Source organism: Tamandua tetradactyla, chromosome 9 (assembly GCF_023851605.1).
Source record: "Tamandua tetradactyla isolate mTamTet1 chromosome 9, mTamTet1.pri, whole genome shotgun sequence".
NCBI classification, from domain to species: domain Eukaryota; kingdom Metazoa; phylum Chordata; class Mammalia; order Pilosa; family Myrmecophagidae; genus Tamandua; species Tamandua tetradactyla.
Genome location: NC_135335.1, coordinates 88,346,683 through 88,372,625, shown reverse-complemented (window position 1 = coordinate 88,372,625; position 25,943 = coordinate 88,346,683). Strand labels below are relative to the sequence as shown.

General features: G+C 39.0%; 1 protein-coding gene and 1 non-coding gene across 4 annotated transcripts in view; one reads left to right on the top strand and one right to left on the bottom strand.

Annotated features, from left to right (window-relative positions):
- Positions 1-25,943, bottom strand: part of EGFLAM (EGF like, fibronectin type III and laminin G domains) — a 206,647-nt gene that overhangs the window by 86,988 nt on the left and 93,716 nt on the right. For all 3 annotated transcript variants that reach the window (XM_077117011.1, XM_077117012.1, XM_077117014.1), the window contains one exon: positions 3,958-4,124. In XM_077117011.1, coding sequence (XP_076973126.1) covers positions 3,958-4,124 — 167 coding nt within the window. The remainder of the gene's footprint in view (positions 1-3,957; positions 4,125-25,943) is intronic.
- Positions 4,553-4,669, top strand: LOC143647542 (U5 spliceosomal RNA). The gene has a single exon (XR_013158154.1). It is a non-coding gene; the product is annotated as a U5 spliceosomal RNA (small nuclear RNA).

The window sequence follows — 25,943 nt, the reverse complement described above, 5'->3', positions numbered from 1 at the left end:
AACCGGGAAGGACACTGTAACTGGAGCTGTGGAGGCTGTGTCGCCCCTCCCAACGTGGTTTCTGGAACCGCCCCTTCTGACCACCTGACTTCCAGAGAACCGCCCCTTCCGACCACCTGACTTCCGGAGAACCGCCCCTTCTGACCACCTGACTTCCGGAGAACCGCCTCTTTTGGATGTCACCTGACCCCCTTGCTTAAAAGCCACCCACGCCATCACCCAGGCTCTGACTCGCCTCCCTCCATCTTGGATTTGGTGAGCTCAGCCCCAGAGCGCAGAAATAAACTCGCCCGTACTTCTTTCTCTCCCTTTCGCCTCCTAAACCTTTCAGTGAGAGATCATGATATTTCTCTTCTTTCTATCTCCTAATAGGAGCAAAATATCCATCTGGTGAAAGGATGGAAGTCAGTACGGGCGACACCATTATTGTTCAAGGTCATGAAAATGATCCTCTTTGTCATTACAGGAACTGGACACTGAAATGTCTTAATTTTTTTCTTCCCATTCTCCTTGTAATTTTGTGGAGCTGAGGGACATATGGGACATGTCAAGAGGCCAGTCAGACCAACAAAGATTCTTCGGCTGCGCACCAATTAACTACAGCATTGGGCCTGCCTTTCATTAACTGTGTACCCAGGAGCTACTCAAATCTACCCACTGCCCCATTAAGCAATTAAACTGTTAATAAGGTCTGGCATTAACAGGCCCAGTGAGAAAATGCCTCCCTTGTCAACAGAGCTGAAGTGTTATCTTTCCTCGCAAAAGAATCTAGGTTCCATCCTGAGATAAGCAGGTAACAGAGGAGCCCCCAGGGAATGGCAGGTGGTCCAGGGTGGGATGGAAACGTTCCTTGGGGACCTCCTGTTCTGAGGTTCCCTGTTCAGGGAGTAGGCAAGTGGGCATGCGTGAGAGGAGTGAGACTGGAGAAAGCCCGATGGTAGCAATACTGCTACCACAAATTCATTCAGGGGTGCAGGGGTGGGGGTGGGGTCAAAGCCTTAAAACGGCTTGGCTTGAGCAGCAACGAATCAGAAAGATTGCGCACTGCAAACTACCAGGCCTATTTCAAAAGCACACTGGTTGAATTTCTGCACTGCATACATGTTTGACTCACTTGTCTTGATAAACGATATACTTCGCAAGTGTTCTTTAAAAATTTGTGTAGGTTTTGCTTGTGCTCTCAGAGACTCCTTAGTCCGTGGAGTCCAGAGGGACTGTTCCCCCTGTACTTAGCTAATTTGGGGACTTACCCATACTCATGCCACTGTGCACTAGAAAAAAAATAATTAACTTCTTAATTTAAGTCTCAGGGAAACAGTTTTACAGTTGAGTTCAAATCCTGCAAAATCTTGGCAAAATACATAACCTCTTAAAGACTTGGTTGGTGTGTGTGTGTGTGTGTTTGTGTGTTTAATTCCATAAAAAGGGGATACTGTTCCTCCAGCCAGCACAGGGTTTGGGAAGATTAAACGGGATTTTGTAGATGATTTTGTGCAGAGCGTGCCTGGCTCATAGTAGGCTTTCTCAACGGTACCGCAGATATTTGGAATACAGATAAGCGCTGTTTGATAACTAGGTAATTTTACCCATGGGGGGAAGTGGGTTTTGGAAGTAAAATAATAATCTACACCAAAACCAAAACAAGTGTGAAAGTGCCAAAGTAAAAGTCTTCTCAAACATTAGAAGTGATCATGGAAAAAAACACAATTGAAATACCAATTACAGCATATTCTCACATATTCATTAACCAGGCTGTCCAATGAACTTGTTTTCTGTTACCTTAATTTGGGATGTTGAATATACGTAAAAGCAGTGAAACTGTTTTTATTTTAGAATATTTCAAAATTGAGAGTTTTCACTGAATCAGCTTGGTTTTGTCTACCTCCCATGCACACAATTACTTTGAAATTTTTACATTTTACTTCACATAGGAGACCAATTATAATAAAACATTGCGTATATAATAAAGCAATTTCACATGCCTTCTCTCACTTAGTCCACAAAGTTGGGAAATAATTATCAGAAACTCCAAGACAAGACCAGATGAGTTAAAAAAAAAAATAAAGCACCCAGATGCCCCCACCCACCCTCCCTTCCTGCACTCCAACCTCCACACACACATGTGAGCCTCCACACACACACACACACACACGTGAGCTTACACACAGACACACGTGAGCCTCCGCACACACACGAGCCTCCACACACATGAGCCTACACACAAACACACGAGCCTACATACACAGTGAGCCTACACACACACACACACGGGAGCCTACACACACACACACACACATGTGAGCCAGCCTGAGTTGCTCTATCTCATCCCTTTCTATTTTCTTGACTCTGTGCAGAAGGGGATGCTAAGGAGTAGAAGGAAAGAGGTGAGCCCAGGTCAGCTCACAAAAACAGGACCAGAGGAGTTCAACAGCTGGGGGGAGGATAGAAATGGGTCCACACGGCACAGAGAAGCATGCAGACTTTGTAACAAGAAATGACATACGAAATGTTTCCAAGTCCAGTCAGATCCTGAAGCCCATCCCCAGGTGACGTAGCCCAAGTCTGGGCCATGCATCACTAATTCTAACCAAAGATCACAGGGTAGACCTCACCCAGCTACAGTAGAAAGAGGTTCTCCCTTAAAATAGAAGGCGCTTCACCACTTGGCATGTGTGTGGGGAGTTTAAACTTCGAGATTCTAAAGGATAGAAGTGAAACAACTGCTGGGTGATCACTGTGTGTGTGTGTGTGTGTGTGTGTGTGTGTGTGTGTGTGTGTGCTTGCACACAAATGCATGTGCACATGCTGGGATGTGGCCTCACCATATACATCAACAACTCAATTTGAAGGAAGGAGACTTCACATCCAAGGTTAGGGTAAGGGTGATGCGGGGAAGTGCTGAAATTTCTAGGACTTGGAGAACATGTGAACTTTCACCCATGAAAAGAGCAGTGAGCATGGAAATCCTCTGTGTGGGTGTTTTGTAAGGAGAGGGGAGTCGTTTGTGTGGATAACAAAAAGAGGGCTTCATCTTAGACACTGGAAAATTAGCTAACAGTTCAGTTTCTTTTCCGCAAACACTCTTCATGGGTAAAGAGCATCAGTGGGTAGCTGCAGGGCTCCTCAAACATAGGAACCTGGAGGGAAAACTGAAAATATTATAGAATCTTGAAATTAAAAAGTGCCAACACGTCAGTCCTGAGATCGCGCCACTTCCCAGGGTCCTAGATTCATGTAAATGTGTTTCCCACTTCCAAAACACAAAAGATTTCTAAGTAGGGATGGAAAGGTGGTCTAAGCCCTTGCTAATGGAAGTATGGTTCTCGGAATCATGTGGGAGCTTGTTAGACACCAGACTAGAATCAGAACCTCACTTGTAACAAGATCCCCAAGGTAATTTGACAAAACTGGTCCCATCTCCTCCAGCCCTCTGGAGAGACACTGCGAGAGAAAGGAATTTCCTTGTGCTATCTGGTAGACCCTAGATTACAGGTCAGCATGCTGTTGCACAAGAGCTTTTCAATAACTTCTTCAGTCCCTACTGACCGTCTTCCAGAGGAGTTGATTTTACTTGGATGTCCCTGATTTGCAGGTAAACAGTAACCCAGAAAGCCTGGGAGCCTTGTTTTTCTCCTGTGATTGCAAGATTAACGCGTCCTCTCAAAAGACGAAGGGGGAGGAGAGGTCTGCATGTCATCTTGTTCTGCGGTCTGTTCTGTGATCAGGATAGAAAACTGCCCTCAAACCCCCTGAGGATGATGCAAAAATAAATCGGGTGACCTTCTGCACATGGAAACAGCCTGTATTGCTGTCACAAGTCTGAACCTTCCAAAGGCCTGGGAAAGCCAGGGGAGGAGAGCCTGAGAACGGCCACCCCCGGGCCATCCTTCCTTGGGGCTCCAAGAACCCCAGTAGAGCGGGTGCTGGCCTGCCCCTGGGAAGCGTGTTGGTACTCACGGAGGGTACGGGCTGTGCTGCTGGGCCGGCTGCGGGGGCTGCGGCCGTGGAGGTTCGTGGCTCTCACGGCAAACTGGTATTTGGTGTCCGGGACGAGGCCCTTGATGACCATGGAGTCCATCTGGATGCGCTCTTTGATTAAGGTCCAACTCCTGTCGAAATCTGGCCTTAATTGATGAAAAAGGAAAAAAAAAAAAAAAGCAATAGGTCAGAAATACCCGAGGGAAGGGAAGCCCACTGGCTGTGCAAAGTAACGGCCTGCGGACTCTGGAAACAAGACTCATAAAAATGAGTTCACATTTCCCATCTGAAAAGTGCCGCTGATTTTAAATCATGGCTTATAATTTGTAAGTTCCTGCCAGTAAAAGCAAGTAGCTCCTTTGTAGGGCCGGTTTTAAGCACTGTTTAAAGTGCATCTGCTTCTCCTTGCACGGCCTTGACTGCAAGGCAGAGATCTCCACCTCGGAGTCTCCTTTCAAGGACTCTGCCTTCCGGGTGTCTCCTAAACAAGCCTGCCCTCAGCAGCCGCCACCCCCAGGTCAGGAGGGCACAGATTCCACCTCTTCCCAGTCTGTTCATAAAATAAACAAATGTAATATTCAGGTTTCTCTTCAGATCGTGTACGTCTTTCGCCTTTTAGTAAAGATTTCCGTGGAGAGAAACAATAACAAGTTATACGACTAATTTTTTGAGGTCTTGCTTTGGCAAGGCCACATAGAAAGTGTCAAAAAGAGAAATTTGATTTATTTATAAGTAAACTCCTAAGCAAGAAATAGGCCTTATGCATTTTTTTTAAATAAAGTTCACTTGGCTTGTTTTAAAAACAAACAAAAAAAAACAAATAAAAATTTTAGAGGGAGATAAAGTGAAGGAATTGCTATGGGAAAACCCAAGAAGGTTCTCTTCATGGCCATTCTTACTCTTAACAAATTGGACAATTGTACCAACTTGCGGAGTTTTCGCACATCCTTCTGAGGACCCTGTAGAGAAGGCCGAACTTTGCTGAGAGCTCCCACCAAGGTGGCAATATATTAAGGGTGAAAGCGCAGACCCTGGAGCTGGACAGAGCCAAGTTCAAATGCAGACACCACCATTTGCTAGCTGCTATTTAATATAAGTCTCAGTTTCCCCATCTCTAAAATGAAGGAATAAAAGTACTGAAGATTAAATGAGGGCAATGAGAGGAAAGAGTCAGGGGTGTGCTATGTATGAGTTTTTTCTTTTTATTTCTTTTTCTGAAGTGATGCAAATCTTCTGAGAAATGATCATGGTGATGAATACACAGCTATGTGATGACATTGTGAGCCACTGATTGTACACCATGTAGGGAATGTATGTGTGTGAAGGTTTATGAATAAAAATATTTTTAAAAAAGATTAAATGAGGGATATATACATTCGATCATATTGGAAACACTTAGTATATGTTAGCCATTGCTTAGGAGATTTACCTAAGTCACAGAGCTAGTAACCCAGGGCCATTTACTTACTCTATGCCTGCATGTTCCAGTGAGGTACTACTAGCTGCACATGGGCTACTCTGTATTGAGATGTGCTGTAGGTGTAAAAGGCACATCCCATTTTAAAGAAAAAAAAAGGAGGTAAAATATATCACCCATAATTTTTACGTTGATTATATTTTGAAATGATATTTTAGATAGCGTGGGTTAAAGAAAATATATTGTTAAAATTAATTTCAGGGCAGGCCATGGTGGCTCAGCAGACAGAGTTCTTGCCTGCCATGCCAGAGACCCAGGTTCAATTCCCGGTGCCTGCCCATGCAAAAAAAGAGAAAAAGAAAAAGAAAATTAATTTCATGTGTTTCTTATTACATCTTTAATGCCACCATTAGAAAGAAAAAAAAATCTTTTATGTGGCTTGTATTATATTTCCATTGGACAGCACTGCTATATACGGCTTGCCTAGTTGGGAAGGAGAAAGGAGAGCTTTCCAGGTCCCAAGAACTGCAAATTGAAAGTTTGGAATAATTGTGCATGGCTAGGGGACAGCATGCATGGCCTCGCTGGAGGGGAGGTTTTGTGTTAATAGCTGATACTGGCACCTCTTATCAGGTGCTTGCAGGTGCCAAGCATTGTCCTACTACTTTAACTCATTTATTTCTCACAACTATCCTATGCACTAGTTACTATTATTAACCATCTCCCACATCGCCTCCACACCCTCACCCTTTTTCTTTACAGGGGAGGTAACTAAGGTACTGAAAAGGTAAGTAATTTGCTGAAGGTCACACAGCTGATAAATGGTGAACCCAATCTGGGCTTGATAGGGCTTACCCTAATTACCATTAGATTAATATGATCCTTGATGTCAGGGCGAAGAATTGGGGCGATATTGGGATGGGTAGGAATTCTCCATCCTTTAGCTTGTTTCCTGGCCACCTCATGCGTGCTCTATTTTTAAATACCTCCAGTTGCAGACACTAAAAAGATGGATGTTTGTCCTTTAGGAACAACTCACCAGACAAAGAAATACTCACTTTGCTAAAAGGAGATGCCTGGGTGATATATGGATTTCTTTGATATAGGGTCTCCTAGTTTTTCATTTCATTTGGAATTGTTGAATACCAAATACAATGGAGTCCTTATGCCACTAAATGGTAAATGGATGCCTCCTCAGGCTCACAGTGCTGATGAGAGGTTTCTGGGGCCATTTTTCATAAGAAATCCAGTGTTTGGAGAAATACAGTTCAGAAGGCATACCCACCAGAGGGAGCAGAGCTTCTTTCTCTTTCCTGATGGTTTTTCCCTAAAGATGGACATAGCATGTAAACTAACTTTATCATCAAAGAGAAAACCTGCATCAAAAGGAACACATTTACCAACTCAAAATTAGAATGAAATCACTTCACAGGGGAAGTCACAAGGGATACCTAAAAGTAAACTCAGAAAGATGTGATCTTTAGATTAAAACTCTCCTGTTATCCTTTGCCCATCTTTCGCTGTGATGTTTATAGAGGAAATCACCTATATCCGCTCCCAGAATGCGCTGTTGCTTTCTCAGGACTAGCCACAAATATCTGTGGACATCTTCATGCAAAAATTACAGCCAAAAAATTTAAAAGGACATCATTTTGTATCTGTTGTTCATTTAATGCAGGAAAGGAAACCTATTTTTAATGAATAAGAGACTGAAACCATAAACATTTAATTTCATTATACAGAGTGAGAAAAGAAAGCCAATCCCAGACCAAAATCTTTACCATTCTGCCTCCGATTTCATCACGGGCATTTCCTTTGAATGTTTTTAGTTTCTTGAGATACAAAAGTGCAAAGGTGAGGTTAAGAAAGAGATAACCCAGGCAAAAGCATTGTCTTAAATCATCCTTAAAAACAGCTTTATCTTTTTTTGACTGAAGACAATTATTTTAACCGAACTACAAAGCTGCTAGTCAAATCACCATAGCAACAGCATCCTGGCAATTCCCCCAGTGAAAAGGCTAGAGGCAGAGAAGTTGAATTGGAACGTGCTTCTGTCACAGGTAAACATGGACAGCCATTAGAAAGGATAGTGTGCACTCAAACCACCTTCCCAAGTAGGGGATGGGCTCAGGCTGGGATCCTCATGGAGCAGTGGCATGACTTCGGAAGGAGGTTGGGCAGAAGAGTTCAGATGAGGCAGATGCGATGCCTCACGACTTAAAACCCAATAAACTGATTCAAGCAATCAAGACCCACTCACTGGTTCATCGTGGTGGGAAGAAGCAGTTTCCATAGGCAATGTTAGAATCCAACCAGGGTATCAGAATTGGGTGGAATCCTAAAAATCATTTCATCCAAGTATCTGGTGGCTCTCAGAAATTATATGCAAGACTGTATGCAGGAACCCTATTTGCATCTTCTCTAAGGAAAGCACCCTTAGCTTTAATAAGGTGATCCTGAAAATCATGATCCTGAAAGCTTTAAGAGTCACTGATCTAGTCCAGTCTCTTATTCTACTGATGTGAGCACCAGTGTGGAAGGAAAATAATTTACCCAAAGTGACAGAACCACTCAGCCTTTCCAGTGGCATTTAACCACCCTGCCCAGTGGTCAATAATGTGACCTCAGGGGCCAGTCATTTTTCTTGGCACATTGTACACAGTAGGTGACCACCTTGGGCTAATTAGTGAACTTGCAAGAAATTATTGATTATCAACTGGGCGTCCATCCAGAAGCTATATTATCGGATGCTCCAAGGAACTATAAACACAGTTCCATTCTCAGGGAGTTTATAACCTAATTGGGCATTAATTCTCAAAAGGAATAGTAGGAACTAGTGCAAAACATTATATTTCAAGAACTGTATTTGGATGGGTCGGTGTGGACTGGAATTCGAGGGAAGTGTGTGAGGAATAGGAAGAACAGATGTGGAATGTATTTGAATTTGATAACTGAGAAGGAATAGAGCATTCTTAGACGGAGGAGAGACCAAAACAACAACAGCTGTGTGTGTGGTGTGAGCAAAGCTTCTCCTCTGATTGGATTGTGTTTGTTGGTACTTGGAAGTACCATCTTCACCCAGCTGTGTCCTCCCTTGTATATCGAGGGCTGGATACCTAGAAACTACATTGGACAGACTTCCTTGCCAGTAAGCTTCCAACTGGATGCCCTGTTGAAATCTCTCTTGCCAGTTGACTAATTAGCACAAACCCCACCAAGAAGGCAATTGCATGAAATTTGGAAGATGAAAGAGGCAAGGACGATTATCCTTCCTCCAACATGAGAGGGAAATTTTCCTGCAATTCCTGCTACTCCTTAATTTGTTGAGATAATTGTAAATATAACAGATCCTTGTTCCTCACTGAAGCGCCACATCCCTAATTAAACCTTACCTGCCTACAATGCTTTAAGGGATAGCTGTTTGACTTTCTAAAGACAAAACATTGATTGTCATATTCTCTTCTCCCAATCCTCAGGAGATTGAAAAATAAAAGCCATTGCCAAGGAAACAATGTAATAGGAAAATAAGCAAAGACTGTGAGCAAGCCAGTGAAAAAGAAAAAACTTAAGCCTTAACAGGTGACTAAAACTGTGAAAATATGTCTTACCTCCCTCACAATTTTTAACCTGCAATCAAAATAATCAAACACAGTTTCATAAGAGTGTAAGTGGTTTAATTTTCTTGGTGGTGATTTGGCAGCTATAATCAAAATTAAGAGTTCACCGTCTTTCTGACACAGAAATTTCATGCTAGGAATTCACCTGAAGGATATACTGATAGAATACACAGACACACACAGAGGGTGTTCATTACAGCATAATCATAAAAGCAAAGCTACTGAAAACAACGAAATGGCCCATTAATATTAGGTTAGGTATTGGGTATATAAATTAAGAGTCAGTCATAAACTGGATACTATGTAGTTATTAGAAAGAATGAAGTAGAACTATTTAATGACAAGGCAAGATCTCCAATACAAGTGAAAGAAACAAGGGGCAGAAAAGAGGACAGGGTATTTGTATTTAAAGAGTTGGTTAATGAATTTTTTTGGAAGGACACTCAAGAAACAATAATTATATTTGAGGGAAAGATTAAGGGTCAGTAGGGAGTTTTTGCATATCCATCTCACATGTTAATGCTGTTTGATTTTGCCGATGCATATGTGCTTTTATTTAGGAAAATAATTAGTAAGTCATTTACAAATACCACCTTTTTCACTATGTTCTTTATACTCTCAGTTTATATACATGTGCATTTTCCCCTCTGATGTCTTTTTTTTTTTTTTTTGGCCACATAAATTTCAGCTATAAAAAGTGATAAAGTAGCATAATAATTGCTTGGAAATACTATGTTCATTCATTCCTTTATTCATTCACTTATTCCTTCCTTTTATTCATACAACAAGAATATATTAAGTGCCAACTACAGGCAAAATATCATGTAAGATATACAAAAAAGGTAAATAATATGGGGCTCTAGATGAATGATTACTTAATCTAAACAAATAATGTATATAACATATAAAGGCATTATCCATGGGCAGGTAAATAAGGATATGGCATCTCTGTGACTATCACACATGATCAAGACATTCCTTATCAACCTTTACTTAAGTAACTTGCCAAATGAACCAATAATTCACATTTGTTCCTGTCAATTGAGCTGCTGACTTAACAAGTATATTGTGTATATTTCCAAACCCATTTATGCCTTTTGTGCTCCTTATTAAAGTATTGTTAATTTAATTAAATACGATATAAACCAGTGAAATAAAGGTACAAAAATATGAGTTAAATGCTTTTGAAATACTTGTTAAAGCTGCATCACTAAAAATTGCCTTTGTACTAGGTAAAAGCATAATTATAAAAGATTGGGAAGAAAATTATAAAATTCTAGGATTCTGTACTAAGATAGTTTTGCTTAAAGTGGCTTTAATTTTTTCATTCACTTGAAAAGACTGTAACCAGAAATTGAAAGTGATACACATGGTGTGGTTTATGCAATAACATTAAAGGGCACCTCAATCAGCAGACCCATATTCAAAGAAAAGAACTTGTCCTCCATTAAGAGTGGTGAACTGATGCATATTTACAGAAATTTTAAATAAAAATAGAGTGTCTAAGGAATGTATGTGTCTTTTTTAAAAAAATAATTTCCCATTTTAACTGACTTTAACTCTTTACAAACAATCCCAACAATATCAGTAAGAGTTTCTAATGTAAGGCGATGGTGGGTATAAAGACCTACACTTACATACACATACACAGATAAATGTGTGTTTGTATGAATGCACACACCCTCTTGTTCATTTCTCAAGGCCCATCTCTGGATGGTGTCACAATGAAAAGAAATAAAAAGTGACTCCAAAGACCTTGAGAGAACTTATTGAATGTCTTATGAGAAAGCAGTAAAAAAAAAAAAAAAAATACATTTCATAGATGTTCTGCCTTCTTCTAAATATATATTTAAGTACTTATTGATTATAGTTTGCATGGATCTCGAAATCTTTAGCTTCATTAGAGTGTCCACATATCTCAGAGAAGCTCAAATGAGTAAATAGGTAGATGAGAACACGGAAAGTATTTCCTAAGAAAGATACAAATGTTTAGGAGAAGAAAATTTGGATAGAAAAAAAGTCTTCGAGAACAGAAGGCTTATGGATGGAGGTGGTCTAAGGGTACAAAAACTGAGGAATGGAAGGAGGAACTGTGGTATATACATACAACAGACTACTGAATTGCTGCAAGAAGGAATGAAGTTTTGAGGCATGCAACTAGGTGAATGAACCTTGAGGACAGTAAGTTGAATGAAATGGGAGAAACAAAAAGACAAATATTATTATACCTGGCTCATATGGACTAACTATGCTATAAAAACTCGGTGAATTGAAGTCCAGAACATGGGTTATCAGGTTGGGGCCTATTGTAAAGGGTCCTAGATTGCAAATTCTTACAGCAGTCATATATGTTCAGGAGCAGTAACTGTTATTTATAAAGTCTGTGATACCGAGCTGTTGGTATATAACCTGGTCGTTTCCAGCAACCCCAGGTATTTGTGTGACACTTGAGACTCAGAGTTAGGGCTCTGCAGCTATGAAAATCAGCATTACCCCATACAACAACTGTTAAAAATTTGAAAAAAAATCAGACTTCAACTAGAGATATGAAGGAAGCTGATCTGGATAGGACTGGGGTAGATCAGAATACAGGTTAAAGGATGAGATCACCCTTATTTTAAAACTTCAACTTCTGTATAAGACCAAAGGGAGAGATGTTTAGTTAGTATAAAATTTATATTTTCGGTAGTATATTACCTAATTTACTTTAATGTTCGCTTTAGTTGAACACCATAAGTACGTGGAATCTTGAATAGGACATGAGGTTTTGTTGGTTTGTCAAGGTTAGTGTGATGCCCCAATATACCCAGAGTAATTTGGGCAGTAAATAAAGAAGTATTTGCAAAGTCTCCTTGGGGAACTGTGGAGAAAGGAGGAAATATTCAACTTCCCTATTTGGAGAATTTCTGATATTCTTGCAAGCAGTGGAGACAACCAAATCAATACGCTGAGCCCTTGATCTTGGAGTTTACCCCTATGAAATTATTCCTGCAAAGGATAAGCTAAGTTTACTTAAAATTATGCCTTAAATAAAAATTATGCCTAAATGTCACTTCCAGAGAACCTCTTTTGTTGCTCAGATGTGTCCCTCTCTCTAAGCCAAATTGGCAGATGAACTCACTGCCCTCCCCACTATGTGAGACATTACTCCCAGGAATGTAAATCTCCCTGGCAACATGGGGCAGAAATCTCAGGATGAGCCAGGACCTGGTATCGTGGGATTGAAAAAAGTCTTCTTGACCAAAAAGGGAAAGAAAGAAATGAGAAAAAATAAAGTTTCAGTAGCTGAGAGATTTCAAACTGAGCCGAGAAGTTATCCTGGAGGTTATTTCTAAGCATTATATTGATATCCCTTTTTGGCTTATGGTGTATTGGAGCGGCTAGAGGGAAGTATCTGAAACTGGTGAGCTGTGTTCCAGTAGCCTTCATTCTTGAAGACAATTGTATAAAGATATAACATTTACCACGTGACTGTGTAATTATGAAAACCTTGTGTCTAATGATCCTTTTATCCAGGTATGGAGAGATGAGTGAAAAAATATATAGATAAAAATAAATAAATAATAATAGGAGGGATTTGGGGTTAAATAAATACTAGTGGCCAATGGGGGGGGGGTAAGGGGTATAGGATGTATGAGAGTTTTCTTTTTTCCTTTTATTTCTTTTTCTGAAGTGATGCAAATGTTCTAAAAATGATCATGGTGACGAATACACAACTATGTGATGATATTGTGAGCCACTGATTGTATACTATGTATGGACAGTATGTGCATGAAGATTGGTCAATAAAAATATTTTAAAAAATGAAAAAAGAAACAGTCTTATTTTAACAAACAAGTATGTTTACTGAATCACTATATTAATATTCCTTCTAGCCTCCAGTGTTTTGGAACAGTCAGAAGGAAAAATCTGAGATAGTTTAATGGTAGCTCACGACAAACTCTGGAATCTGTCCTGTAACTACTTGTTGAAGTATGCTTTGAAAATTACTGCTTCTTTATTTCTTTGTTTTGTATATATATTATATTTTACAGTTTTAAAAAGCTTTTATTTATTTAGTTTTGCATGAGCAGGCACCAGGAATCGAACCCTGGTCTCCAGCATGGCAGGCAAGAATTCTGCCACTGAGCCACCATCGCACTGCCCTATTTTTTATTTTTTTAAAGAACAGAAGGTTCAGCTCTGCCCTTTTACCTTAATTTAGGAATGTTTATGGAAAAGTGAAAACTGTAAACTCAAAAAAGATCTCAGTGGTCTAAATTCAGAAGAAGAGAGAGCTGTCATCAGTGGAATTAAAAATAAGGAGACTTTCAGGGAATGCAAATGGTTGCCCAAGACATGGCCTCACAATATAGGAAGGATGATAGAATAAAAATTCAAAATGATCCCGATACACAGAAAAAGAGGGCAAAGCCAACTTTAATGAAATTTAACAAGGATTAGTGTAAAATCTTGTTAGGTTTCTTTAAAAATCAATCACATAAATATAAACCAAAGGAAATCTGGCATAGCAAATATCTATGGGGGGGTGGTGCATGAACCTGGAGTTTAAAAATTAGTCACCAGCTCAGAGGGTGCAAGGGTAGTTCAGTGGTAGAATTCTTGCCTGCCATGAGGGAGACTGGGCTTCAAGTCTGGGCCCATGAACTTCCCAAACAAACAAACAAGCAAACAAACAAACGAAAAATCAACCAAACAAAAATACTCAGCAAAATGATGCTGCAATAAGGGGATACTCACACGGAAAAAGAATGAAAGATGACCCCTGCCAAACAGCATACCAAAAAAAAAAAAAAATTAGTCACCAGCTCGATATGTGGTCTTTGGGCCATATGACACTGAAGAGACCCAGTGCCCAGATCCTGGGGAAAATGTTTTTCAATGTTGACTTTTCAGCAAAGGGTGCTCAACCGAGGACACTATGCATTAAGAAAGGCAGTGGAAGTGAGGGCAAGTTGGCTCATCTCCACTGAGGTAGAATTCAAAGGGCTGGCACGGCTTGGTGTGGAGTGAAGATGTAGTGAGCACAGGACATGGTATTTCGAGTTGTGTATCAAATGAGGGTGGTGCGGACACCCACTGAGTTTTCAATATTGGACTAGGAGGCCTAGTAGCAGGGAAACAGATGGCAGCACATTGCAAGGAAATCCCCTTGATTTTTAATTAGGAATGGTGGACAATAAAGCAGAATGTCTCGGGTGAAATGAGCTCTGTATCAATGGTCACGTTGAAACAGAAATCAGGAAGCCATCAGTCAGGTATGTGACAGAGCAACCTCCTGAACAGGGCAGGAAGTTGGGCTTAGATTAGTATCTGACCTTGACCTACAGTAAGAAATAGACTTTTGCATAGTAACCTGATATTCTTATAATATGTATGTATATGGGTACATGACTTATATATTTATGTATTAATTTAATACTGAAAGAAGTTTCAAGAAAATGTTAGTCCTTACTATATTTTATTAACGTTGATATTTTCTTTTCTTTTTTTTATTTTCTCCTTTTTGTTTAAAACTAAACTGATTTCAATACCCACTAAGGATTGTGGTTCACAATTTGAAAAAACATTAGACTAGATTTTTTTTCTAGAATACCTTAGGTGGACGTCCATCTCTTAGATTCCAAGTTGGTTCTATGAAGTAAAGAAGTAGGTTTTATCAGCCATGGAGAGGAATCTAATACTTATATTTGGATCAAATGTCCAGAAAGTGGCAAATTAAGCCTGTTAAACCCCAAATTCATACTGTCACGCTCTAGAATAATTGTTTTCAAATCCACAATAAGACAGACATTGGACATCATGACCCAATGCGCACCACACATACACACACCTCCACACAAACCCAATCGCACCACACATACACACCCCTGCACACAAACCCAACCACACCACACGTATACCCACCTGCACACAAACCTAACCAAAACACATTTTACAAAATAATTCTTTTATTTGTATTGTGTGTGACACCCTCTGATATTTCCTTTTGTCCTATTCTGTTTCACTTCTGAAAAAGTGTTGACAGAGACCCCCTAAAAGGACTCCACTACCTTCTAATGAGTCACAGAAGGTTTGACCCTGTTTGTAAACCCTGCTCTAGAAAGTTGGCACTGAGGTGAAGAGCAGAACTCGAGAGTGCTGCAGACACTAACTAGGAAACTGGGATAAAAATGGTTAAATCCCGCTAGGAAAATACTGTTGAGAGTGGAATTTGTTGGAGCAGGACACAGTCCTCTAGGGGATAGAAGAGAACACATACAATGGCCTTGACAGTGGAGGCCACTCTACTGGCCCAAGAAGGAGGAGATCCAAAGCTAATTATAGTGCAGTGTGACTTGTGTGACCTTTTCCCCCTCCACATCAGACCCAACATTCCACAATTTAATGTTTTCTCCAGGACCTTGTATTTATCTGGAGGCTCTTTTGCTAAATATTTTCTCTCATGTTATTCCTTCTGAGCATCACCTCAGAAAAAGATATCTATTAAAACAAAATTAATAAGTGTCTTCTTTGGACTATCCCTATGGCTTGTCTTATTCATCTGTTTCTCAGGATGTCTGCATGATCTTTCAAAAATGTAAATAAAATCTGTCCCTTTCCTGCCTAAAACTTTCCCTAGCTCCCCCTGACCTTCAGGGTATATATGAGTTCCTTAACACTGTCCTCCTTGGCCTGAGCCTCATTTACTCATCCATCCTTATCTCTCGGTCCTCACCACGAGCCTCTCCCATGCAGCACTCCAGGTTTCCTAACCAATTACAGGAACATTTTCTTCTTGCCTCCAAGCCTTTGCTCTCCAAGTTAACTCCTCTGGCCAGAACCTCATCATGCTTCTTCTTCTCTCACTTTTTGTCTGGCTAACTCTAAATGTGTCCGTTTTAGTTCAGATAATCCTTCTTGTGAGATACCTTCCCAAACGCCTTTCAAAACTGAGCCAGATATCAAGTTTATGTTTGTCTAGGTCCCTGGTCCCCCTGCCACCTGCAACACTCACCACTCTCGATATGCTTGTCTACATTTCCACTCACTATAAGTTCCCTAAGGGCAGGGTCTATAACTCATTGACCCCTAAATCCCTTGCCCTAGCACAGGCTTGGTACATGGAAGATACTCGGTGAATACACGTTTGGAGGAATACATGGCTTGTAGAAGGCATCCAGTAAAGGGTGATTGAACTGAATTGAAATGTCTTCAAAATTCAACCTCAGGAATGATATGATGCCTTAAATCAGGAGTTGGCAAACTTCAGCTGGCTGCCGGTTTTCATAAAGTTTTACTGGAACACAACCAGGCCCATTGTCCGTGGATGCTTTCCCGCCACCGTGGCAGGGTTGAGTACTTGAGAGAGTAAAGCCCAAAGTATTTATTCTCTAGCTCTTTAAGAAAATGTTTGCCAATCCCTGATTTAAAACCAACAGTCTTTAACCTTGTTTGTGTCCCTTTAACAGTTTGATGAAGCCAATCAACCCCTTCTCAGAATAATTGTTTTTAATTCATAAACTAAAAGACACCAAATTGCAAAGGAAAATAATGATATTGCAAATAATTACCAATATAATAAATATATTACATAGTAATATGTGTATTCTTTATTAATATATTAAATAATGAAAGAAAACCTAGCAATGGATATAATCACTACTGTAATTTGAAAGTAGTCATTAGCATAAATAGAATTTTGAGATATGTATAACAGTTGAAATGGGATAAGAAAATAACTATGACTTAAGGGTGACAAAATCACAGATACTGCTAATACCACTGGGTTGTTGTTGCCTACATTCAAATTAAAAGGAGATGCTAAGTTCCAGTTGGTGAATATAAGGTTGCAATTTTTTTCCAATTGAAGCCCAGGGACACCCTAAATTCTATCCATGGATCCTTGGACTTTATGGACCATAGGTTAAGCTTCTTGCTGTAAGAGAAGAGTCATGTTTCCATCAAGTACACAGGGTGAGCACCGATGGGGTGAAGGAAAACCTCATGCTTAGAAGAGCCTCGGATTCTCCATCAGTTTTACAAATTGGTGTATGCAGGACTTGCTCTATACTGAAATGAATTACAAGGAAGTTTCAGAAACTCCTAAGAAGTCACAGTTAAGAAAATAAAAGACCTATTATTTGAACTTTAGCGTTCAGCCTTTCTTCTTCATTTACAAATTTGTTCAACCCAACCAAATGACAAACAGATCAACAGAATGGGGTAATTATACTTTTCATTTGCAGTTTAGAAATGGTTCCTAACACTGGTACACAAGAATTCAATTTATGCTGCTATTGTGCAAGGCCGACCTCCAAGAACAATTTGTAGGCTTCATGTCACTGTGCCTTGTATTCTGAGGCTCACACTAGATAACTAACCTGTCTGTACAGCCAGGAAACTAGGGAATACCAACTGAGGGACTCTTGGCCTGAGATATACATCCAGACCCTCAAAATAAATAGAAAACTTCAGGAAGACATGAAATACAAAGCACTATGTATAACAACTGCTCAATAAGCATTTTCCAAAGATTAGGAAGAATACCTAATAAAGATACCATCGAGTGAAATAATAGTGATTTCACAGAGTAAATGATCTTTGAGAAGGTCATGTTTTCTCTGCCTTATAATTATTGTCAGGCATGTTTCAGAAACTCTAGCCAACTTTAGGGCTGAAAATTAATTTGAGAATAAAAGTAATTCTCAGGTCTCTACCCAGCTCAACCAGCTGCCACAGTTGGGGAAAGGCAGGCCTGTGGGGAACAGGAGGCCCAAGAGCACCATCATCTGGTGAGACACAGAAAGTGCAATCTGGCAAACTATCTGTCTAGCTTCAAAGAGATCCTCAAGTAGAAGTGCATCCCCTGCATGATGTCCGGGCCTTGGTTTAGAGGGAAATTACTAACGAACCAACTGCAAAAGGACCTTCAATGAAAACTAAAGGAAATACAAAACCTCAGATGACTGAAGGAAATCAACTTTCAAAATAACCCTATCAAGATAATCAAATGACTCAAAGCCAACAGAAAATCACAAAGCATGTGAAGATACAGGTAGATATCTTCTATCTACCAAATGACCAGATTAAGACCCCAGAGGAGACACAAACTCTGGAACAACTAATCAAAGATGTTCATACAACTCTCCTAAATAAATTCAATGGCTTCACTAATGGCATAAAGGATATCAAGAAAACAGTAGTAGAAGATAAAGAAGAATTTGAAAGAATAAGTAAAAAAATAGCACATATCACAGAGATGGAAGTAAACCAAATTTAAAATATACTAGAGATATACAAGAGCAGAATCGAAGAGACACAAGAAAGAATTAGTGAAATAGAGGACAGGACAATTGAATTCATAGACACAAAAGAACAAATGATAAAAGAGATGGAAAAATTTGAATTGGACCTCAGGGAAATGATGGACAACAAGAAGCACACAAAATTAAGAAACAATAGTGTCCCAGAAGGAGAAGAGAAGAAGAAAGGGCTAGAAAGATTAGTGGAGGATATAATGGGGGTAAATTTCTCAACCCTTATAAAAGGAATAAATACGCAAATCAAAGAATCCTCACAAACTCCAAATAGAATAAACCCAAATAGGCCTACTCTAACACACATACTAATTAGTCTGCCAAATGTTGAAGAGAAGCAGAAAGTCAAGAAAGTGACAAGAGAAAAGCAACTCATCACATACAAGGGGAACCACATAAGACTAAGCGTGGACTAGTCTTAGTACCATGGAGGTGAGAAGGCAATGGTATGCTATATTTAAGATCCTCAAAGAGAACAACTTCCAGCCAAGAATTCTTTAAGCAGTCAAGTTGTCCTTCAAAAGTGAAGGAGAGGACAGGCCATGGTGGTTCATCAGGCGGAGTTCTCACCTACCATGTCTGAGACCTGGGTTTGATTCCTGGTGCCTGCCCAGGCTAAAAAAAAAAAAAAAGTGAAGGAGAGATTAAAATTTTCACAGACAGACAAAGGCTGAGAGACTTTGTCAAGTCAGTCTCTTTTTGTCAATAAGAGACTGACTCTACAAAAAATACTAAAGGGAGTTCTGTCAGCTGGAATAAAGACAGGAGAGGGAGGTCTGGAGGGGGGCACAGAATTGAAGAGTACCAGAAAAATTAACTTAAAGGATAAAAAGAGAAAGAGGGAAAAGATTATATAGATCTAACAAATAAAAACCAAAAGATAAGATGGTTGATTCAAGAAATGCCTTTACAGTAATAACTTTGAAAATTAATGGACTAAATTCACCAATTAAAAGATACAGATTAGCAGAATGGATTAAGAAATATGGTCCGTCTATATTCTGCTTTCAAGAGACTCATCTTAGACTCAAAGATGCAAATATATTGAAAGTGAAAACTTTGTTCCATGCAAGCTGTAACCAAAAGAAAGAAGAAATAGCTATACTAATATCAGACAAAATAGACTTTAAACATAAAGATGTTATAAAAGACAAGTAAGGACACTGCATATTAATAAAAGGGACAATTCACCAAGAAATAACAATCAAAATGTTTACACTCCCAATCAAGGAGGTCCAAAGTACATGAAGTCAACACTGGCAAAACTGAAGGGAGCAAATGTTTCAATAATAATAGTGGGAGACTTCAATGCACCACTCTCCTCTATAGACAGTACAACCAGGCAGAGGATCAACAAGGAAATAGGGAGCTTAAACAACTTGATAAATGAATTGATAAATTCATTTCTTGATAAATGAACTAAAACAAATTGATAAAATGAATATAACAGACATATATAGATCATTAATGCCTAAAACACCAGGATATACATTCTTCTCTAGTGCTCATGGAATGTTGTCCAAGACAGATCATATGCTGGGGCACAAAACAGGTCTTCACAAATCTGAAAAGACTGAAATTATTCAAAGCACTTTTTCTGATCACCACGGAATGAAGTTGAAAATCAATAACACCAAAGAACTAGAACTTTCATAAATAGATGGAGATTAAACAGTGAACTGTTGAACAATCAGTGGGTCAAAGAAGAAATTGCTAGAGAAATATGTAAATATCTGGAGACAAAGATTAGTGTAATGCCCTGATATATCCCAGAGTGAATATAGAAGTGAGTAAAGAGGTATTTGCAACCTAGGAAGAATGGAGGAAATATTCGACTTCCTCATTTAGAGAATTTCTGATGTTCTCGCAAGCAGTGGGGATAACCAAATCAATAGACCAAATGATTGATCTTGGGGTTTGCCCTTATGAAATTATTCCTGCAAAGGATAGGCTAAGCCTACTTAAAATTACGCCTAAGAGTCACCCCTAGAGAACCTCTTTTGTGGCCTCTCTAAGCCAATTCAGCTGATGAACTCACTGCCCTCCCTATATGACTTCCAGGGGTATGTATCTCCCTGGCAACATGTAACAGAACTCCTGGGATAAGCTGGGATCTGGTATTAAGGGATTAAGAAAGACTTCTTGACCAAAAGTGGGGAGAGAGAAATGACACAAAATAAAGTCTCAGTGGCTTAAAGATTTCAGAGTTAAGAGGCTATCCTGGAGGTAATTCTTATTCATTATATAGATATCTCTTTTAGTTTATAGTGCATTGGAGAGGCTGGAGGGAAATACCTGAAACCGTTGAATTGTGTTCCAGTAGCCTTGATTATTAAGGATGATTGTATAAAGATATAACTTTTACAATGTGGTTGTGTGATTATAAAAACCTTGTATCTGATGCTCCTTTCATCCAGGGAATGAATAGTTGAGTAAAAAAATACGGATTAAAAAATAATAATGGGGGGACAAAGGGTAAAATAAATTGGGTAGATGAAAATACTAGTGGTCAATAAGAGGGAGGAACAAGGGGTATGGTATGTCTGCGCTTTCTCTTTTTTCTTTTTATTTCTTTTCCTGGAGTGATGCAAATGTTCTAAAAATGATCATGGTGACGAATATACAACTATGTGATGCTATTATAAGCCATTGATAATACACCACATATGGAATATATGTGTGTGAAGATTTCTTAATAAAAATATTTTTTAAAAATATCTGAGGACGAATGAAAATGAGAATACAACATATCAGAAATTACGGGATGTGGCAAAGGCAGTGCTAAGAGGGAAATTTATTGTTCTAAATGCCTCTATTTAAAAAAGAAAGAACAAAAATCAAGGAGTTAACTGCTCACTTGGAGGAACTAGAGAAAGAACAGCAAACTAACTCCAAAGCAAAGAGAAGAAGAAAAATTACAAAGGTTAAAGCAGAAATAAATGAATTGGAGAACCAAAAAACCATAGAAAGAATCAATAAAACCAAATGTTGGTTCTTGGAGAAAGTCAATAAAATCGATGGACCCCTAGCTATGCTTACAAAGAAATAAAGAGAGAGGATGCAAATACACAAAATCAGAAATGAGAAGGGAGTTGTTACCACAGACCCTAAGAAATAGAAAAAATCATGAGAGGATACTATGAACAACTATATGCCAACAAACTAGACAACTTAGATGAAATGGATTAATTCCTAGAAATACTGACATGAGAAGAAATAGAAGTCAACAAATCAACCACAAGTAAAGAGATTTGATGAGTCATTAAAAATCTTCCTACAAAAAAGAGCCCAGTGCCAGGTAGCTTCATAAGGAAATTTTTTCAAACATTCCAAAAAGAGCTCAAACTCTTTCTAAAAAATTGAGGAAGAAAGAATACTACCTAACTCATTTTATGAAGCTAAAATCACTCTAATACAAAAACTGGGCAAAGATGCCACAAGAAAGGAAAACTACAGGCCAATCTCCCTAATGAATATAGAAGCAAAAATTCTCAACAAAATACTAGCAAACTGAATCCAACACCACATTAAAATAAGTATGTACCTTGACCAAGTGGTGTTTATTAGGAATGCAAAAGTGGTTCGACACAAGAAAACCAATCAATATAAAACAGCACATTAACAAATGGAAAGGGAAAAATCACATGATCATCTGAATTGATGCTGAAAACACATTAAACAAAATTTAGCATCCATTCCTGATATTTTGGTAGCAGAGAAACTAAGCCTACCTATAGTTATGCCTAGAAAACTTTTTTTGCTCAGATGTGACTTCACCATCTCTAAGACCAACTCTGCAAATAAAATCATTACCCTTTCCACTATGTGGGAATGACTTCCAGAGGTGAAGATCCTCCTAGCAACGTGGCACATGACTTCCAGGGATGAGCCTGGCCCTGGCACTGTGGGATCAACAATGCCTTCCCGATCAAGAGGAGGAAAATGAGTGTAATAAAATAAGGCATCAGTGGCTAAGAGAGTTCAAATAGAGTCGAGAGGCTAGTCTGGAGGCTACTCTTACGTAAGCTTCAGCTAGATATTGCTAATTACCATGGTTTGCCAAACCCCAACCTAAACCATTCCTGCCAACCTTAAAGAACATCTAGGGCCCTATCTGAGATTCTACAACAGTTTCACACATGATGATTACTTTGCAGAAGCCTACAAACCTACAGATGAGTTCCTAGGTCAGACAGGTTCTGAAATTCAGTGGGGCCAGCCTCTCCAAGAACATCAACTAGTTCCATCCTCTTATCCCATATTATCAATACCTCTTTCCAACATAAAAAAAAGTTAGAATGGGCAAAGCCCAAATACTCTAAAGATTGGGAGAAGATCAAATGAGAAGGAGGAGTTATAATAGAGAAGATAGGATTTAACAAATGAGTATGACTGCTGAATCATTATATCGATATTTCTTTTAGTCTCCAGTGTCTTGGAGCAGCTCGAAGTAAAAACCTAAAATTGTGGCATTGTAACACATACTCTGAAATCTGTTCTATAATTACTTGTTACAATGTACTTTGAAATTTATTGCTTTTTTGTATATGTACTTCACGATAAAAAAATGTTCAAAAATAGAATTCAATTTATGTCAAATCTGATCAGTCTGCAGAGATTAGATCAGGAAAACTCATAAAGGAAGGATTAAAATTTTAAAGGATTGATGCAGAATCTGCAGGTCAGACTGCTGTAAAAACATTCAAAATGTCCCTTCCATTCAGGCCCAAGGGGAGGAACTTGACCCCTACCAGAATATCTGCGACCAGGTACTACACCAGAAGGCAGTTCTGATATTTTCAATTTTGAAAATAAAGGTGTATTAAAGGAATTCTTCACGAAGCACCACCTGTTAATATGAAATCTCAGCTGACATTTAAGCAAGCCTATTCTTATGTATTTCTAATTCTATTGCTGGTGGTAAGAAAGACAAACTTAACCAGCACAAATATCCCAAACACTTTCTTGAAAAGAAAGGGGGATTTGTTCGTTTGTTTTTTACCCCAATTTTCTCAAAATTAACTAATTGTATAACAACAATTATTTCAATATCTTAAATCCATACTTTTGGGGGTTAGAAAACCAATTGAGGACTCTATCTATTTTTAAATATTACAGCCATTTGCTCAATAATTCCTATAAATTAAATTTCTGTGAAAAAAGTTGTAAATTCACTTACATATTACAAAGGGCTCAAAAATGTTTGCATTAAATATGAAATAAAAGCAAAATGGGAAATTCCAAGTTAGTCAGCTGCATTTAGGTATTATTTGAAGTTTTATCACATACCACTATTCCTTTTGTGGTGAGGGAAAAGAGGCATGAATAACTTTCAGGCTTGGGGGAAACATGTTTTTGCAGATCCATGCTGGGTTTTGTCTGGTTTTTATTTTTGCGGTTGACGAGATGGAAAGTTCTCCTTTTTATTCTGATGCTGGAGGTAAAAGTTCACTGAACCTCCCATGTGCTAATGTCACACGATTGTCTAAAATCTTCGGAAATGTAAACAATGTATTAGTGTGTGCTGACATGCTTCACTGGACGAAGGTCCTTGTTCAATACAAAGTTTCCATAATATACGTTTAACGTGAAAGCACAGGATTACTTTACGGTAGCATTATTTTCCTATTAATAGATAACTAGAACTTATGTTCACATTTAAGTATGTAAAACCTAGTATAGTGTGCCTAGTATGAAGTCAGTAAATATATGATTCTAGTCCCTCAATAAGTTTGATATTTTTACCACCTTCCTGCCTGCCTATATGACCCCACTGATTCAACTATGGACCACAGTATTAATGAAACGTTATCGCAGAAGAGATTTTGAGAAAATTGACGTATCATGTAGCATCATACCAAATTATTTTCCTCGTAACATAAAAAATGCAGTCTATTATTGTTTGTGCCTTACCTGCTTCAGTGAATATTAAATGCTTTATAAACTGTTGATTTAAAAACAAAGCAAACAAAAACTGCTAGTGTGGCAATACATTTCTGTTCTGTGGGGCTGAAGTTAAGTAGAAGGGCCAACATTTAAAAAAAACAGCCTTTCACAAGTGCTGCACATGCATTTTTGCATCTTCACAATCCTTTCAGGGTAACCACTAGTATCAGCCCAACTTTACAGCTTAGGAAAGCAAGGCTTAGAGAGGTTCCAGCTAGTTGTGGCATTATTTAGATCCAAGTCAAAACATTCACCAACACCTATTTGACACAGGGTGTTTCCTTGGTGCTGGGTGCTGTGGTCCACAGAGAGTAAGTCAGATGCTGCATTCATGCCCCCAATAGAAAGACAGACCTTGAGCAAATTACTAAACATAAGTGTGCTCAGTGTTGGAAGTAGATGCTGCAAGCAAACCTAAGCCAGTCCAGGGGCAGGGATGGGTGGTCAGAGAAGACTTCCTGGAGGAGGTTGTGAAGGATGAATAGGAGATAGCTAGGTGAAGAGGTGGAGGAATTGCTCTCTTGGAGCATAAAAGGCTTCTAATCAGAAAAGAATACAGTTGTATAGGAAAGCAGAAAAGAGCTACCACAAAAACAATAATAGGAATAGTTAACCTTGACTGAGCACTTATCATGTGCCAATCATTTTGTTATCACGTGTCAATCATTTTTTGTACATCAACTCATTTAATCTCACAACACTCTCTAGGGTAAGTAAATTACTATTCCATTCCACTGTCCTGAGGCATGGAGAAGTCAAATAACCTGCTAAGTCAAATCTCGAAAGTGGTGGGAGAAGAGTTGAACCAGGGGATGAGCTCAGGGCCTCTGAGCTAAACCACCCATCTACACTGCCTCGCCTATCTCATTACAATAGAAAATTAGAGACACAGAGTTTTAGAGGTCACACAGGCCAGCCCCTTTATTTTACATGTAAGGAAGCCAAGGACTGGAATCAAGTAACTGTCCCCAAGATTAGAGGATGGCTCAAAGCTTGTGTCTTCTAATTGTACATCTGGACAAACTTAACCTGAGAGATGATATCAAGAATCGGCCTGTAAATCTTGATTTTGATTGAAAGACTCCTTTGACCTTCATAGCCTTTGACCTTGACCATGAGTCAAACATGTCAGGACTAAGACTATTCAAGGATGACCCACAATTTGCTCAGAGTCCATTCTGGATCCCTGAGTAAGATCTTCATTTCGATAGCAGCCTTGGTGGGGTCACTTCCTGTGAGGAAGCTAGTTACGTTCATTTGTTACCTGTGGATCAAGGAAGAGTTTATGAAGTACAAACTGATGGGATGGAAAGACAGATGACTTTTAACAGAAATGTCAATATGTAAATAACAATTTTAAAAAACACCTAATTGTGCATGACTATGAGAGTCTCATGTGAAACTGATATGTAGCCATTGCCATCAGCCTAGGAGCAGTGCTGTGTGAAGGTGAATTTTACAACAGTTATTATGAAAGGCATTTGCAAGAAACCAGGGAATTACTGAGACAGAGAGATGTGAAAGGGAAAAGAGGAAAAACATTGCTCCTGCTCACTTATTAGTATAACTGTCTTGAGGTGAGATTGAGAGAGCAATGCTTCTTGATCTGTGTCTCTAAAACATGCATAGAAACATTTCAGACTTTCATATGCACCAAAAAACAAGCCAGTGGTGGACTTTCCATTG